This window comes from Podarcis cretensis, assembly GCF_951804945.1.
Source record: "Podarcis cretensis genome assembly, chromosome: 11".
NCBI classification, from domain to species: domain Eukaryota; kingdom Metazoa; phylum Chordata; class Lepidosauria; order Squamata; family Lacertidae; genus Podarcis; species Podarcis cretensis.
In genome coordinates, this window is record NC_137180.1 from 39160453 (window position 1) to 39173095 (window position 12643).

The following is a 12643-nucleotide window of genomic DNA, read 5'->3' on the forward strand; positions in this document are numbered from 1 at the left end:
CAGCAGGCATTCCTGCAAGGATTTATGTTGAAATGAACACTATAAAGGTAGCAAAAATGGGAGTTTTCATACTTGGGAATAAAGGACACCTAAATAAAAACCATAAAAGCTCAGTTTGAGCTCAAAGATACTGTTTAAAAGTGTACTTTGGAATCAATTTTCTTATCAATAATTTAATGTTACCAAACATCGTGCAAACCCAAGCCTTTTTTTTAAAATCCCAAAATGTTCTTTAAAACTTCAGCATTATTCAAAAACCTTATTATTTTTGCTAACATTTTAATAGCACTTGACCATGGACAATTCAGAAATATTATTTCACGTTGTACTTGGACAGAAGGCATACCCAGGTCTGTGATACACTTAAACTACATGTAATAATTTTGCCTGTACTCATCTTCATCAAAATGTTCAATGATTTGTTAATACAGTAAACAAATTCACAAATAAGGACCAATGGTCTCTTCCCTCAAGCATGTAAATGACATCAGGTGTGATATACCTAAGCTGATTCATGTAAAATGAAGGTCTGCCTTCTGAACTAGGAGAACATGCTATAAGACAGGGGTCAGCAACCTAAGGCCCATGGGCCACAAGCAGCCCATGGGGGTTGTTTAACCAGCCCATGGACCCCTGCCACCCGCTCGGTCAGCTCCTGTGCACCACACTAAATGAGCGCGGAGCAGAGCAGGGACCGCCTTCCATGACACTAGCTGGCTTCCCATTGGCTGCAGCCAGTGGGAAGCTGCGCACACCTCCTCCGCACCAGAAGGAGTGCCAGAAATAGTGTTTGCGCATGCGTGCGTGCAGCACACACACTCCAGCCCACTGCGGCATCTGCGGGACTGTCAACCAGCCCAAGCCACAAAACCTTCACTGACCCCTGCAATAAGACATGTATCATGAATGCTGCCTTGGCCAAAGCATAAAAATCCACCTTATAAGGCTTAAAAAGATACTGGGACTAACCCATGTAGCCAACTGACTGACTTTCTGCAGAGGCACATTTAAGGAAAATGCTGCTGGAGTAGCTTCTGCTCTTGCTGAATGAGCAAAAATCTTGATGGATGGAGGCAAATGAATGATGCAATTATACATTTTGAGCCACCTTGCCAACATGGTGGATGGAGGAGGCTTTCTTACCCAAGGAGGAAGGGTGAAATATACTAAGAGGAAATCTGGCTGGTGGAAGGGCTTGGTACATGTAATGCAGATTTTCAATGCCTTCTGCAAGTCTAATGAATTTCACATTCACATTCTTTTGTATAGCTTTTCCTTAGCCACACAATTATTACTAGATTGTATAAAATTAGCCAAAAATTATTAGACTGCACAAAATTAAACTTGGATATAATATTCCTTTTGTCTACGACAGAGGAGAGTATAAGACTATTTCATCGGAGGCACAGAGGGACTGCCTAAGTTACATTCTAGGATAAAATAAGCTAGCTTTCAGATACTTCATATGCCAATTATATAGTAATATGCTTTAAGGTCCCTTAGACAACCACGAAGGTCACTGAACTGACCGGACCCACTTAAAGAGCTGTATGTGTCTTATGTATTTATTTTTATAGGTCAGTTGCCATAACTATTTCCAGAGCTGCATTTTCTTCAACTAACATATCTCAGCAATTTCTAAACCGTATTTATGTGGTTCATACCTCTTGTAGGAGCTTATCCAATTTGTGCTGTAACTCAAAGAAGTATCGTGAGGTGATGAGGCCCTGATGAGATTTATCCAAGCAATCACGAGCCAGCTCAATGATCTGGTGGTGGGTGAAACTGAGAACTCCATCTGCCAAGGGAAGGACGTTATCAGGAGAGTGGTTGGTGATAATCTCCTGAAGTCGCTCTTCCATCTGAGCAGTAGCCTATCAAAATAAGTTTTATGGGTTTAATCAAGAAGCTATTAAACATACTTAAGATTTAAATTAAAATCCTTGCAAGACAAAACAGAAATTTATTGAACCTGTAAACTTGATTGATTGATTGATTGATTGATTGGATAGTTGCTTTATCTTCCCCAGGGATAAAGCAACTTACAACCAACCAACCAGGCAACAACCCCCACATAGGAGAATAAAGAAATGCATTAAAAAGAGACAATGCATGTACTTTTGTAACCAAAGGAAATCTTTAATAAATTTATTTAAATATATATCCTGCCCATTTCTAAAAAGGCCACAGATGGTGATCATATAGGCCATACATACTAGCCTGGCTTTCACATTACATGAAAACATAGTTTAAAACCAACTATGGTTTAATGTGAACAAGCAATGTGCTTGTGCACGTTACTCAAAAGTTCTTGTGGCACTCCTCTCCAGTTTGTGCTGCTACCACACAGAGGACAAAACCAGCCAGAGTCTGACTTGTCATGTAGTCCAAAGCAGGGGCTTGTGGTTTGTTTGCTCCAAACAAACCACCAGAAGTAACCACTTTAGCTTGTTTTAGCTACAGTTCAGAAGGAGTGGAGAAAGAGTATCATGAAAACTTTTGACCAGCATACAACAGCACACTGCTCATTCACATCAAATCAGCTTCTTTTAAACTATGGTTTAATGTGGTGTGCAAACTGGGCTGTAGAAAGAGGTAAAATTTTATCCCTCTTTCAAACGACCTGGCATTTTTAAAAGACATTTATACTCTCTTTAGAGGAAATCCTCCACAAAATGGACTGTAGTACATTATAAAACCTTTTAAAGCACATAGTCAAGTCAGCGAAACAAACAACATTAAAACCACTAGCATAAAGCAGTAACAACCATACTCCAGTTAAATGCAGTTAACTCACCAATGCACAAATCAAATGTTTTGAGAAAAGACAGGTTTTTAAAACCTCCTTTTTAAAATTAAGACATGGGTCTTCCTGAATGCTAGAGCAATTCCATTTCATAATTGTACAGCAATCACAAAAAGCCCTGTTACTCTGATAATTCAATACTAATAATATCTACACTAAAAATAAACATATATTTCTAAAGCACACACTTGCAAAAGTTGCTTCCACAAAGTTATACATGCTGCTTCCACCAGGATTCCATGTATTTGCAAGGAATTATCTGGGCTCTGTGTCCTGTCATTGCATCTTACACTGCCAAAGAACCTTCTAGAAGGTTATGTACCCTGTGTAACTGTTACCATAAAACCAAAGCTTTTTGGAAAGCGACGAGAACTATAATGCAACTTTGACATGATTGTTTCTGAGACAGATCAGCTGACAAATATTTTAAAGAATATTGTTGCTTTATGATAGCATTTTTGGCTTAAATTAATCTAATATACCAAATATAACAGAACACCTTTTTTTAGAACACAGATTTCTTATCAAGTCAGCTTTAGAATGCAGTGAATATTCATCTTTACCTTTGGGAATCTTTCTTTGTATACATGGTTCATCATAATGATTTCATGGTCACAGCAGGCAGGAGAACGTCCAGGGCTGCAAGTAAAGCAAAGCCAATCATCCCTTGGATATTGTATTGAATGAACTGAAAATGAGGTCTATAATTTATGTACTCTCTTCTGTAGGCAGTCAGTATTATTATTACTACAGGACAAGGGGGGCTGCAACGAAATGTGGCAGAGTGAAGAGGTCTTAGTCACTGTTCTAGTCTGTCTGCCATGCCTTCCTCTGCAATACTCCATTCTAGTCAACCCTCCAACCTGGTTTTCTGTCCTGTCCCCTGTCAGCCAGCTTGATCTATGAACATGCTTTTTTGTAAACTGATAAAAACAATGTTTTCAAGAGCTGGGAGTCAGTCCACTCCCTGTTTCCAGAGGTGTAGGCATGTTAGTTTTGCTGCAGCAAAATCAACAGTGTCTTGTGACATTTTAAGACTAACTTAATTAATGATGCATTTGCTAGTCTGAGGGGCACAATATTTTTGAACTCATTCCTAAATACTGCAGATGCAAAAGGCTGCTTCCACCTTTCCTACTTTATAAGAAACGAAGAACGAGCGAGTATGTATTTCCTAAGGCTAGGCACCTGATAGGCCCCTTGTATCAAAATAATTTCTGCGGGTTCTAAAACTACATAAAGCAGGTTTACATGAACTGGGAAAACAGGTTCTAATGCACACATATCACTAAATCCTCATCAACTATCTTTAAAGTAGAATCTCTGCTCTGTTTTGTTAGGCCTGTGGCCAAATTCTGTAAGATGTTATGTAATATAATGAAATATAATGTAATGTAGTTGCACTGCGTTTTCATTGGGGGGTGGGGAGACTGTGCAAAAGACACCGAATTTCAGGATAAGTATACATGTTGACTATTGGAGAATTCCATTTTATGCAACAGAGCCTACTGACCTCTGAATAACAGGACCCAGTTGTGACTCTTGCACACCAGCTATGTCACTCTAGACAGGTTCTACCAGCTACTGTCCTCCTTCTACTTCATCCAGAATCTATTTGCTTATTGCATTTTGTCCCCTCTCAAGCCTCTATATGGCTAAGGGAAATTAAGGAGTGGGGGTGGTACAAGAGGAGCAAAGTGCCCATTTACATTAGACTGACTTGTTTACGCTGACACTAACACTACAACTCACTGTTTTTTCATAAGGAGCTGCTGTTTCATTAAATCTAGAGAGTGACCACAGCCTCCAGGATACATGCAACACAGTTCAGAATAAAATTTATCCTTCTCAGATAACTGGGAATCAGAAGAATGTAACATTTCAATCTATGAGCTAAGGCAGGAAATCTCTGCAAGTTGTAGTTTCTGGAGACACTAGTTTTATATTAAACTAATACCTTAAATATTTTGATTTAGTTCTGAACAAATGAAAAGATCACCTATATTTCTTTCTCTTTGTTGACAAGCTTCACCTCTACTGAGAACAAGAGAACTTCAAACTCTTGAAAAGAGCAAACCTATCACCCTATAATTTGGTTTCTCAACAAGTAGTCTATTTCTCTACAGATTGTGAATGTAGCTTTTCTTATTAATCACCATAATGTACTCAGAACTTTGGGAGAGGAAGAAATTTAAACTAAATACTTTTTTGTGATGGTAGGAATTCTGAATAATTTATGTTGCCACGCAGCACATTTTCAATCATTTCAATAGATATACTGAGAACATTTTGAAGATTATTAAGCTAGGAAGCAACTGAAATGAAAATTATAAACTTAATTGTGAAGGTCATGATTTCACATTTCTAAGGGCAAGGCTAGTGGAAGACCATTTGAAAACTAATGTGCATTTTTTAAAAAAGCATAAGACACAATTAGCTCTATATTTTACTGCAGTTCAAACTTTAGTATAAGCACACACAAAAAAACATACCGTTTTATCCAGACTTTCCCTGACACACAATTTTGGACCCTGTTATATGTTTTGAATCTCCGTATTTATTGTATTGCTTTACTGTTTTTCATGTTTTACATTCATGAAGACTGCCCAAAATATTAAGAGATTTGGAAATGCTTTTAAACAAGGTAACAAAATATAAAATAATGTTATAGTAACATGCATAAAAAGTATAGTTTCTCATGAGTTTCCACATGAAGATATCATTTCAATTTCCTGGCAGGTCAACCCACCTCAGGCTTCTGGATCGTGGCCGCATTTGAGTGGTCCTACATCTATTATCACTGGCAATGCTTTCAGTGGCACAGAAATGTTTAGACAAAAAATGTAGTTCGTCTGGAGTTGGTTGGTATGGTAACTGGTGCAACTTCTCTTGGGAGGAACAGGATGACTGCAATAAACATGTGGAAGATAAATTCGTACCATAACCATAAAGTCACGTTAAACATTTGTCTGGATTGTACACAGAATAACTTCCTTATTCCTAAACTTTCTGAACACAGAAAATAAAAATGCAACCTTAAAGAGATTATAGAAGCAATAACATCATACAAACACTTTATATGCATCTGTACAGATACAGCCTTGCAATTTCAAGGACCCTTCCTGTGTATTCTCTCAGCCCTTGGATTTAAAACAGACAAAACTGCTAAGCATATGTATGAAACTAGTATAACATGATCATCCATTAACTACAGCTATCCTTTTTGATTTGCTGTGCTGTAATGCAACTTTAAAGATAATTTGGTGCAGAAGGTGACTTATCAAGATGATGCGCTGGAAAGTTACAGAAGCAATTTTCAGAAGCAATTTTGAGGAAGGCTTATAACACAGTGGTAGAGCACATCCTTTGCATATGAAAAGTCCCAGGTTCAACCCCTGGTGTTTCCCATGTAGAGCTGGGAATAACGCCTACTGGAAACCTCCGAATGCTGCTGTCAGTGAGAGTCAACGTTACTGAGCTTGATGGATTGGCTTGGTATAAGGAAGATTTCTATATTCCTATGTTCCACTATCACTCCACTTAATACACTTTCCTACATGGATATTTACTTTGGTGTAGTAAAGAGGCACATTTGCTTTGCAGAAGGAACACATGATGGGGAGCAACAGTTCGTTTCCTTCTAACAGGTTGCTGCTGCTTCTAAATCCCGAGGCAGCAATACTTCACCTTTCTGGAGAAATGCCTTACAGAAATTTTCTATGCAGTCTCCAAGCATGTGTTCAGTCAGTTATTCAGATTCACAAAGCAAACATCTTGTCAGGGAACTGCCATCAGTGCCGGAGGGAGAGAGCAAAATCCAGAGAGATTCCAGAGAGCATCCCGGGATTGGGAGAGGCAGCCCATCTTCTGGGGAGGAGAATCAGCGTAGCACCAGTGGAGAAGGGGGGCAGATGGGGGAGGCGGCGAGGCGGTCCCATGATTCCTTGCCGGGGACCAGCGGGGAGAGTAGGGGTCCTCCACTGCCTACGCCCTCCTTGCGCAGAAGGCTTTCGCGCAGAGAGAGTAGGTGGAGACTAGGTGTCAAAGAGCTTCTTTGCTGGAAGAAGTTTAAGAAACACCCACTGATGGATTCTGCCAGCGACTGAGGCAGCCACGGGTGAGTGGCTGTCCGGACAGAAAAGGTTCACTCAGGCAATCCAGCCAGGTGTTTGCACCGGCTTACGCACGAGCAACCCCTAGAACCATTACACATCTGTATAAATCTTGAAGACCAAAATAGTTGCTTGCTTGAATATTACTATGAATAGATTTTCTTTTGAAATACTATCCTCTTTGTTTAAAATCTAGGATGAAAAAGCAATGAGCAAAGGAGTTTTCTATTAATTTTACCTTACCTATGCTTACATACAATCCTTAAGTTAAGTGATTTATGCTGACAGCTTCAGATTGATCAGTTAAGAACAGGGCATAGGCAAACTCAGCCCTCCAGATGTTTTGGGACTACAACTCCCATCATCCCTAGCTAACAGGACCAGTGGTCAGGGATGATGGGAACTGTAGTTCCAAAATATCTGGAGGGCCAAGTTTGCCTATGCCTGCTTAAGAAGTGTGAGAAGAGTCATGCTGGATCACATCACTGGCCCTTATAGTCCAGCATCTTGCTCATGTAGTGGCCAACCACAAGGCTGTGGCAGATTTAGGGGAGTGGGACTGGTTTGATCACACTAGGTCTGGAGCCTTGGGAATGCCACAAATATGATTTAGAATGGAACATGAGAGGTGAGGAACGCCAATTCTGGGGGTTGCACAGGCCGCTGCTGAAATTTGAGACCCCAAGGTCCTCCACTCCCTGTGGGTAGCCTGCAAGGAGGACCTGAGCGCAACAGCACTCTGCCCACCTACAATTGCCAGCAACTGGTTTTCAGAGGCATATTGCCTCTGACAGAAGAGGTAAAGCATAACCATCACGACTTATAGCCACTGATAGCCTTCTCCTCCATGAATTTATCTAATCCTCTTTTAAAGCTATCTAAGTTGGTGCCCATAGGTCCACAGTTTAAATGTGCACTGTGTGAATAAACGCTTTCCTTTATCTGTCCTGAATCTCCCAATATTCAGCTTCACCAGATGTTCACAAGTTCTGGTTTAGTTCACAAGTTCCTCCATGTTATACATAATCTGATAAGCTTTTCTCATGTCACCTCCTATTTGCATTTTCTCTAAACTAAAAAGTTCCAAATGCTGCTACCCTTCCTCACAGGAGAATTGCTTCATCTCTTCAATAATTTTGGATGCCCTTTTCTGAATCTTTTCCCACTCTATAACATTCTTCTTGAGGTTTGGAAACCAGAACTGTATAAAGTATTTCAATTGTGGTCACACTACAGATTTGTATAACAGCATTATGAGATTGTCATAATGCTTTTTCACAGCTGCCACACTCTGGAACTACATCTTTATCGAGCTGTCCACTACAACCTCAAGGTCTCATTCATGGTCAGTCACTACAAGTTCAGACTACATGAGCATATATATGTGTGTGTGTGAAATTAGAATGTTTTGCATCACTTTACACTTGTTTGCACCGAACTGCATTACTGTCCATTCATTTCTGTTGGAGCATTTCACAATCTCTTTTTTGCTTTAACAAACTCAAACAATATCATTAGCATGCTTGGCTACCTCACCGCTCACCCCTAACTTCAATTCATTTATAAACAAGTTAAAATGCACAAGTCCCAATACCAATCCTTGGGGGACTCTCCTTTCTCCATTCAGAGAACTGCCCATTTATTCCTGCTCTCTGTTTTCTGCTAATTACCCAACCCCTGACCCATATGACGACCTCTCCTCTTAGTCAATGAGTGCTAAGCTTACTCGGGAGACTTTGGTGAGGGACCTAACTGAAAGCTTTTTGAAAGCCCAAGTATGCTATGCCAACTGGATCACCCCTGTGAGCTTGTTCACAATCTCAAATAACTCTAATAAGCTCGTGAAACTGGTCTTGCCCTTGCAGAAGCCATGCCAGCTCTGCTTCAGCAAGGCTTGTTCTTCTATATGCTTGGTTAGCTTATCTTTAAAAAGACTTTCTGCTAGTTTTCCCAGGCCAGACGTTAAGCAAATTGGCCTGTAATTTCCAGGATCTCCCTGGATGCCTTTTTAAAAATTGGTGTTATATTGGCTGCTTTCCAGTCCTCTGGTATGAAGGCTAATCTGAGTGACAAGTTACATATTTCTGTTGGAAGATCAGCCATTTCACATTTGAGTTCTTTGAGAACTCTCTGGCGAATGCCATCTGGACCCAGTTGGCAATTTGTCAGTTTTTATTTTATCTGTGTTTATTATTCAGAGCCATCTTCCCAATAATAGATAGTTCAAAGGCTTTTTCTTAATTTTCTCAACATAACAGTTTACATGAAACTATTTTCCAGAAGGTTTAAAACAATAACAGAATATGGCAATTTATGCTGTGATCTCTTAATAACCTACCAGTAGATTAACTGTGGTTCGTATTTTCTTATAGCTATCTAAACGTCACCTAATCTTAAAAATTAGTATGAAGAGCCAGGTTGTACCTATCAAGATATGAATATGTAATTATTCAGGCATCCAAACCTATCTTGCAGTGAAAATGATTGGCTTCAATAGAACATGGATTTACTCCAAGGGAAATGGGCCCCAAACCGTGTAACGGGAAAAATAACTATTTGTATTATAGCTAAGCGATGCATGGAATCCTGCTAAATAAAAAATTCAAAGTGAAAGTGAGTTATGGGAGGATACAAAGTACCTTCTGGCATATATAAAATATACTATCATGTTGTACTGTATATTATATGAAAGAAGGGAAATCAACAGTGGTTATAACACACGGTGTGCCTGTTGAAGGAGGGACAATAACAAAAAAAGTGTATTTGTTAGAAATACAGCTCTACTTGAATAGCATTTTTGGGCAGAGGATCAGTGCAAGTTCTCTATTATGTCAGTGAGGCTGCCTTAACAATTACTTATTAGCTAGCATGCCTGTAACTGTTTTCAAGCACTGCACCTAATTTTTTTCCTTCAAGTTCAGCAGACAGCATCTATTGTATGAATTATGAGAAAGGAGCGGGGGAACTCATTGCCAGAAAAAGTTAAAATAGTAAATATTTTGACAAGCATAGTGGGGTGGGCGACCCAATCAAAATCCTTTAAAATGTTAATAGATGGTATTGCTGGGATAGAGCCTCCCCTATCTCCCTATAGTCCTACCCCAACTGTAGATACTAGTAGAAGTCTACATTATTGTTTAAAATCTTACAAGGGCTGAATCTGAGAATATATAACAAGCAGAAGCTATTTATTTATTTATAGATAGTTACTTACTGAAACAGTTGAGCTTGGAGTATTTGTACCATAGCCAGAAGAGGGGAGAGATGCCAGTGACCAACGTCGTCCATCAGTCCTGTTGGAAATTTGAGTTAAGCCACATAAGATAACTGTTAACACTACAGTATTATACAAAAACTGTTGGAATAGAATCCACGAAATGTTGTGGTGTACCATGAGGAAATACAGACAAACTCATAAGCAAGCGTTCTTACAAGGCACTTTTTTAAAAAAAGCACATGGAATAATCCAACTGTGAATGGGATGTTTTAGGATATCGGTTAGAGACAATGCTAAACAGGAACAGGATGGAGGAGAGACAGATGCACAACAATGACAGGCTAGAAAATGGAATGTACATGGAAATGCATCTAAAATGCACCCAGAATTACAGAAGGTTGACTTGCAAAACTAAACATTTTCATAAAATTATAAATTTTGGTAGAACAAAACATTTACCATGTAGGACAATTTCAAATTCTGCTACATGTAGTCCACATTCAGACATAGGACTGCCAACTCAAATTTTCAGCTGGATGAGGCCTAAATACTATGCTCATGTAACATGTGCAGTTATAGTGCCTGTGTTTATAATTCCTCTGCTACAGCACTACCATCCATGTCTAACAGGAGGCTACAACTGTTTCACAGACAAAAGTAGAAAATAACATACACATGATATGCACTGTCTGCATCCAACACAACTGATAGCTCTGTGATTGCTAATCAGTGCCGGGGGGGGGGGGGCAAAGCAGGTAAGCTTGCCAGCATCAATGGTGAAGAGAGCTTCTTCAATGCTGTCTTCCTGGGCTCCAGTGGTGAATGAGAGCCTTTTACATTTTTGTGACTCCTGTGACCTGTGTATGCAATAAGGTTACATAGTGCTGCTTAACTAATAGTTAATCAGCTTTCCCCACCCCACTTCAGCAACACTGTTTTGAGAAAAAGGGAAAACCCTGGCTTGGCTGGTTTGTTTCTAGGCAGTTGGCAATCCTAGTCAGAAATTTACAATCAAATTAACAAACCACAAAAAGAGAATAGTAAGTTTTCGTGACAGTTACCTCTCATTTCGATGCCCATGACTGCATTATAATTGCGCAAAGTATATTTAAAAAACAAATGAAGAAGTAGAACAACAACTTTCTAAATATAAGTGCATGACAATCAGCATAGACAGCTTCAAAATATATGGGGACGTACCCTGCATGGCATTTTGCAAAAGATATTTCAATTTTACAACAGATGTTAAAAGAAACACAACTCTGGGGTGGGGGATCTGTGGTACTCCAGATTTTGTCATGTTACAACTCACATAATCCCTGATCAATATCCATGGCAGCTGGGGCTGATGGGAGTTGGGAGTCCAACATAAGGAGGGCCTCAGGTTCTCCATCCCTGACATAACTGAATGATGCAACTTTGTTGTTTATTCAAAGCCCATTCTCTATCTTTTACTCAACTTTGGTAAGTGCAATGACCTGCTTCTATTTACACAAACACCCTGTTGGTGATTTTTTTCATAATGCTACAGCAAAGTGCTGTCAGACCAAGGTGACTTCTAAAGTGGAAGTCCCATGAAGCCCTATTTCCCCTGAAAAATAGGGAGATGCCAGTCTTGCTACGTTTCCAGAGAAGGCCAGAAGAGCAACCAGTGGCGTCCATTCAGTAATAGGATGTATGAACTTTTGCTTATTAGAAATTCGTTGTGTTTTAAAGAAAACTGCTGTGTTGAATAGATCAGTAGTTCCCAATTTTCCCCCCTGTGGACCACTTGGTTGCTGAGGGTCTTCATGGACCACTTAATTATTTTTCTAGTTGTTGGAACAATTGTAACGTGCTGTGTTAGATGCTGTAATGTTTTTAATTGTATCTTTACAAGCATGCCAAAGACCATCTAAATGAAGTTAATGGACCACTGATGGTCTTGTGGACTAGACAGTCACCCCTTTCATGTTACCATACTATGTTTTTTGGTCTGCCAACTTTTTCACTTGCATGGTGTGAAAACTAAGTCTCATATTGTGATGTATCCTCACATATATTTCAGGATCTTTACTATATGCACAGCAGTCAGCTAGAGTGATGACAATTTCACTCATATTGGAGAGGGGTAAATAGGGAGTGCTGGTATAATGGCACTTTGCCACTTCTAGCATGCTCATTAAGCTATGAAAACAAAGCAATGAAGAAAATGCATTGTGTAAGACTTGCTCTAATCTAGAAGGCGGGGGGACGAGAACCTCTTTCTAAAGAACAGATTATTTCCTCACTGAAAAATAGATTGTTGCCGAAAGTAGTAATTCAGGGAGAAACATTTCTATGAACACAAATATATAATGTTAAATATTTAAAACACATATCCTAAACACGTAATGGCAGTAGTTAGGTAGACGTTTTTTTCAGATTTTTGAGATGTACAGTTCTTTTAAATGAGCAAAGTTTGGATGAACCAATCACTTTTCATTCCCAAAACTCTTGGGTTGGGCTTTCAATAAAAAACATGTGCAT

General features: G+C 39.4%; 1 protein-coding gene across 11 annotated transcripts in view; it reads right to left on the reverse strand.

Moving 5' to 3' along the window:
* The window catches only part of MAST4 (microtubule associated serine/threonine kinase family member 4), a gene marked incomplete at its 5' end in the record, with an annotated part of 204094 nt that overhangs the window by 46421 nt on the left and 145030 nt on the right, over window positions 1–12643 (reverse strand). For 7 of the 11 annotated variants that reach the window (XM_079995268.1, XM_079995267.1, XM_079995263.1 and 4 more), the window contains 5 exons: window positions 1665–1874; window positions 3370–3445; window positions 5556–5713; window positions 10133–10211; window positions 11197–11217. In XM_079995268.1, coding sequence (XP_079851394.1) covers window positions 1665–1874; window positions 3370–3445; window positions 5556–5713; window positions 10133–10211; window positions 11197–11217 — 544 coding nt within the window. The remainder of the gene's footprint in view (window positions 1–1664; window positions 1875–3369; window positions 3446–5555; window positions 5714–10132; window positions 10212–11196; window positions 11218–12643) is intronic. The other 4 variants (XM_079995269.1, XM_079995266.1, XM_079995273.1 and 1 more) reach the window with 1 other exon arrangement.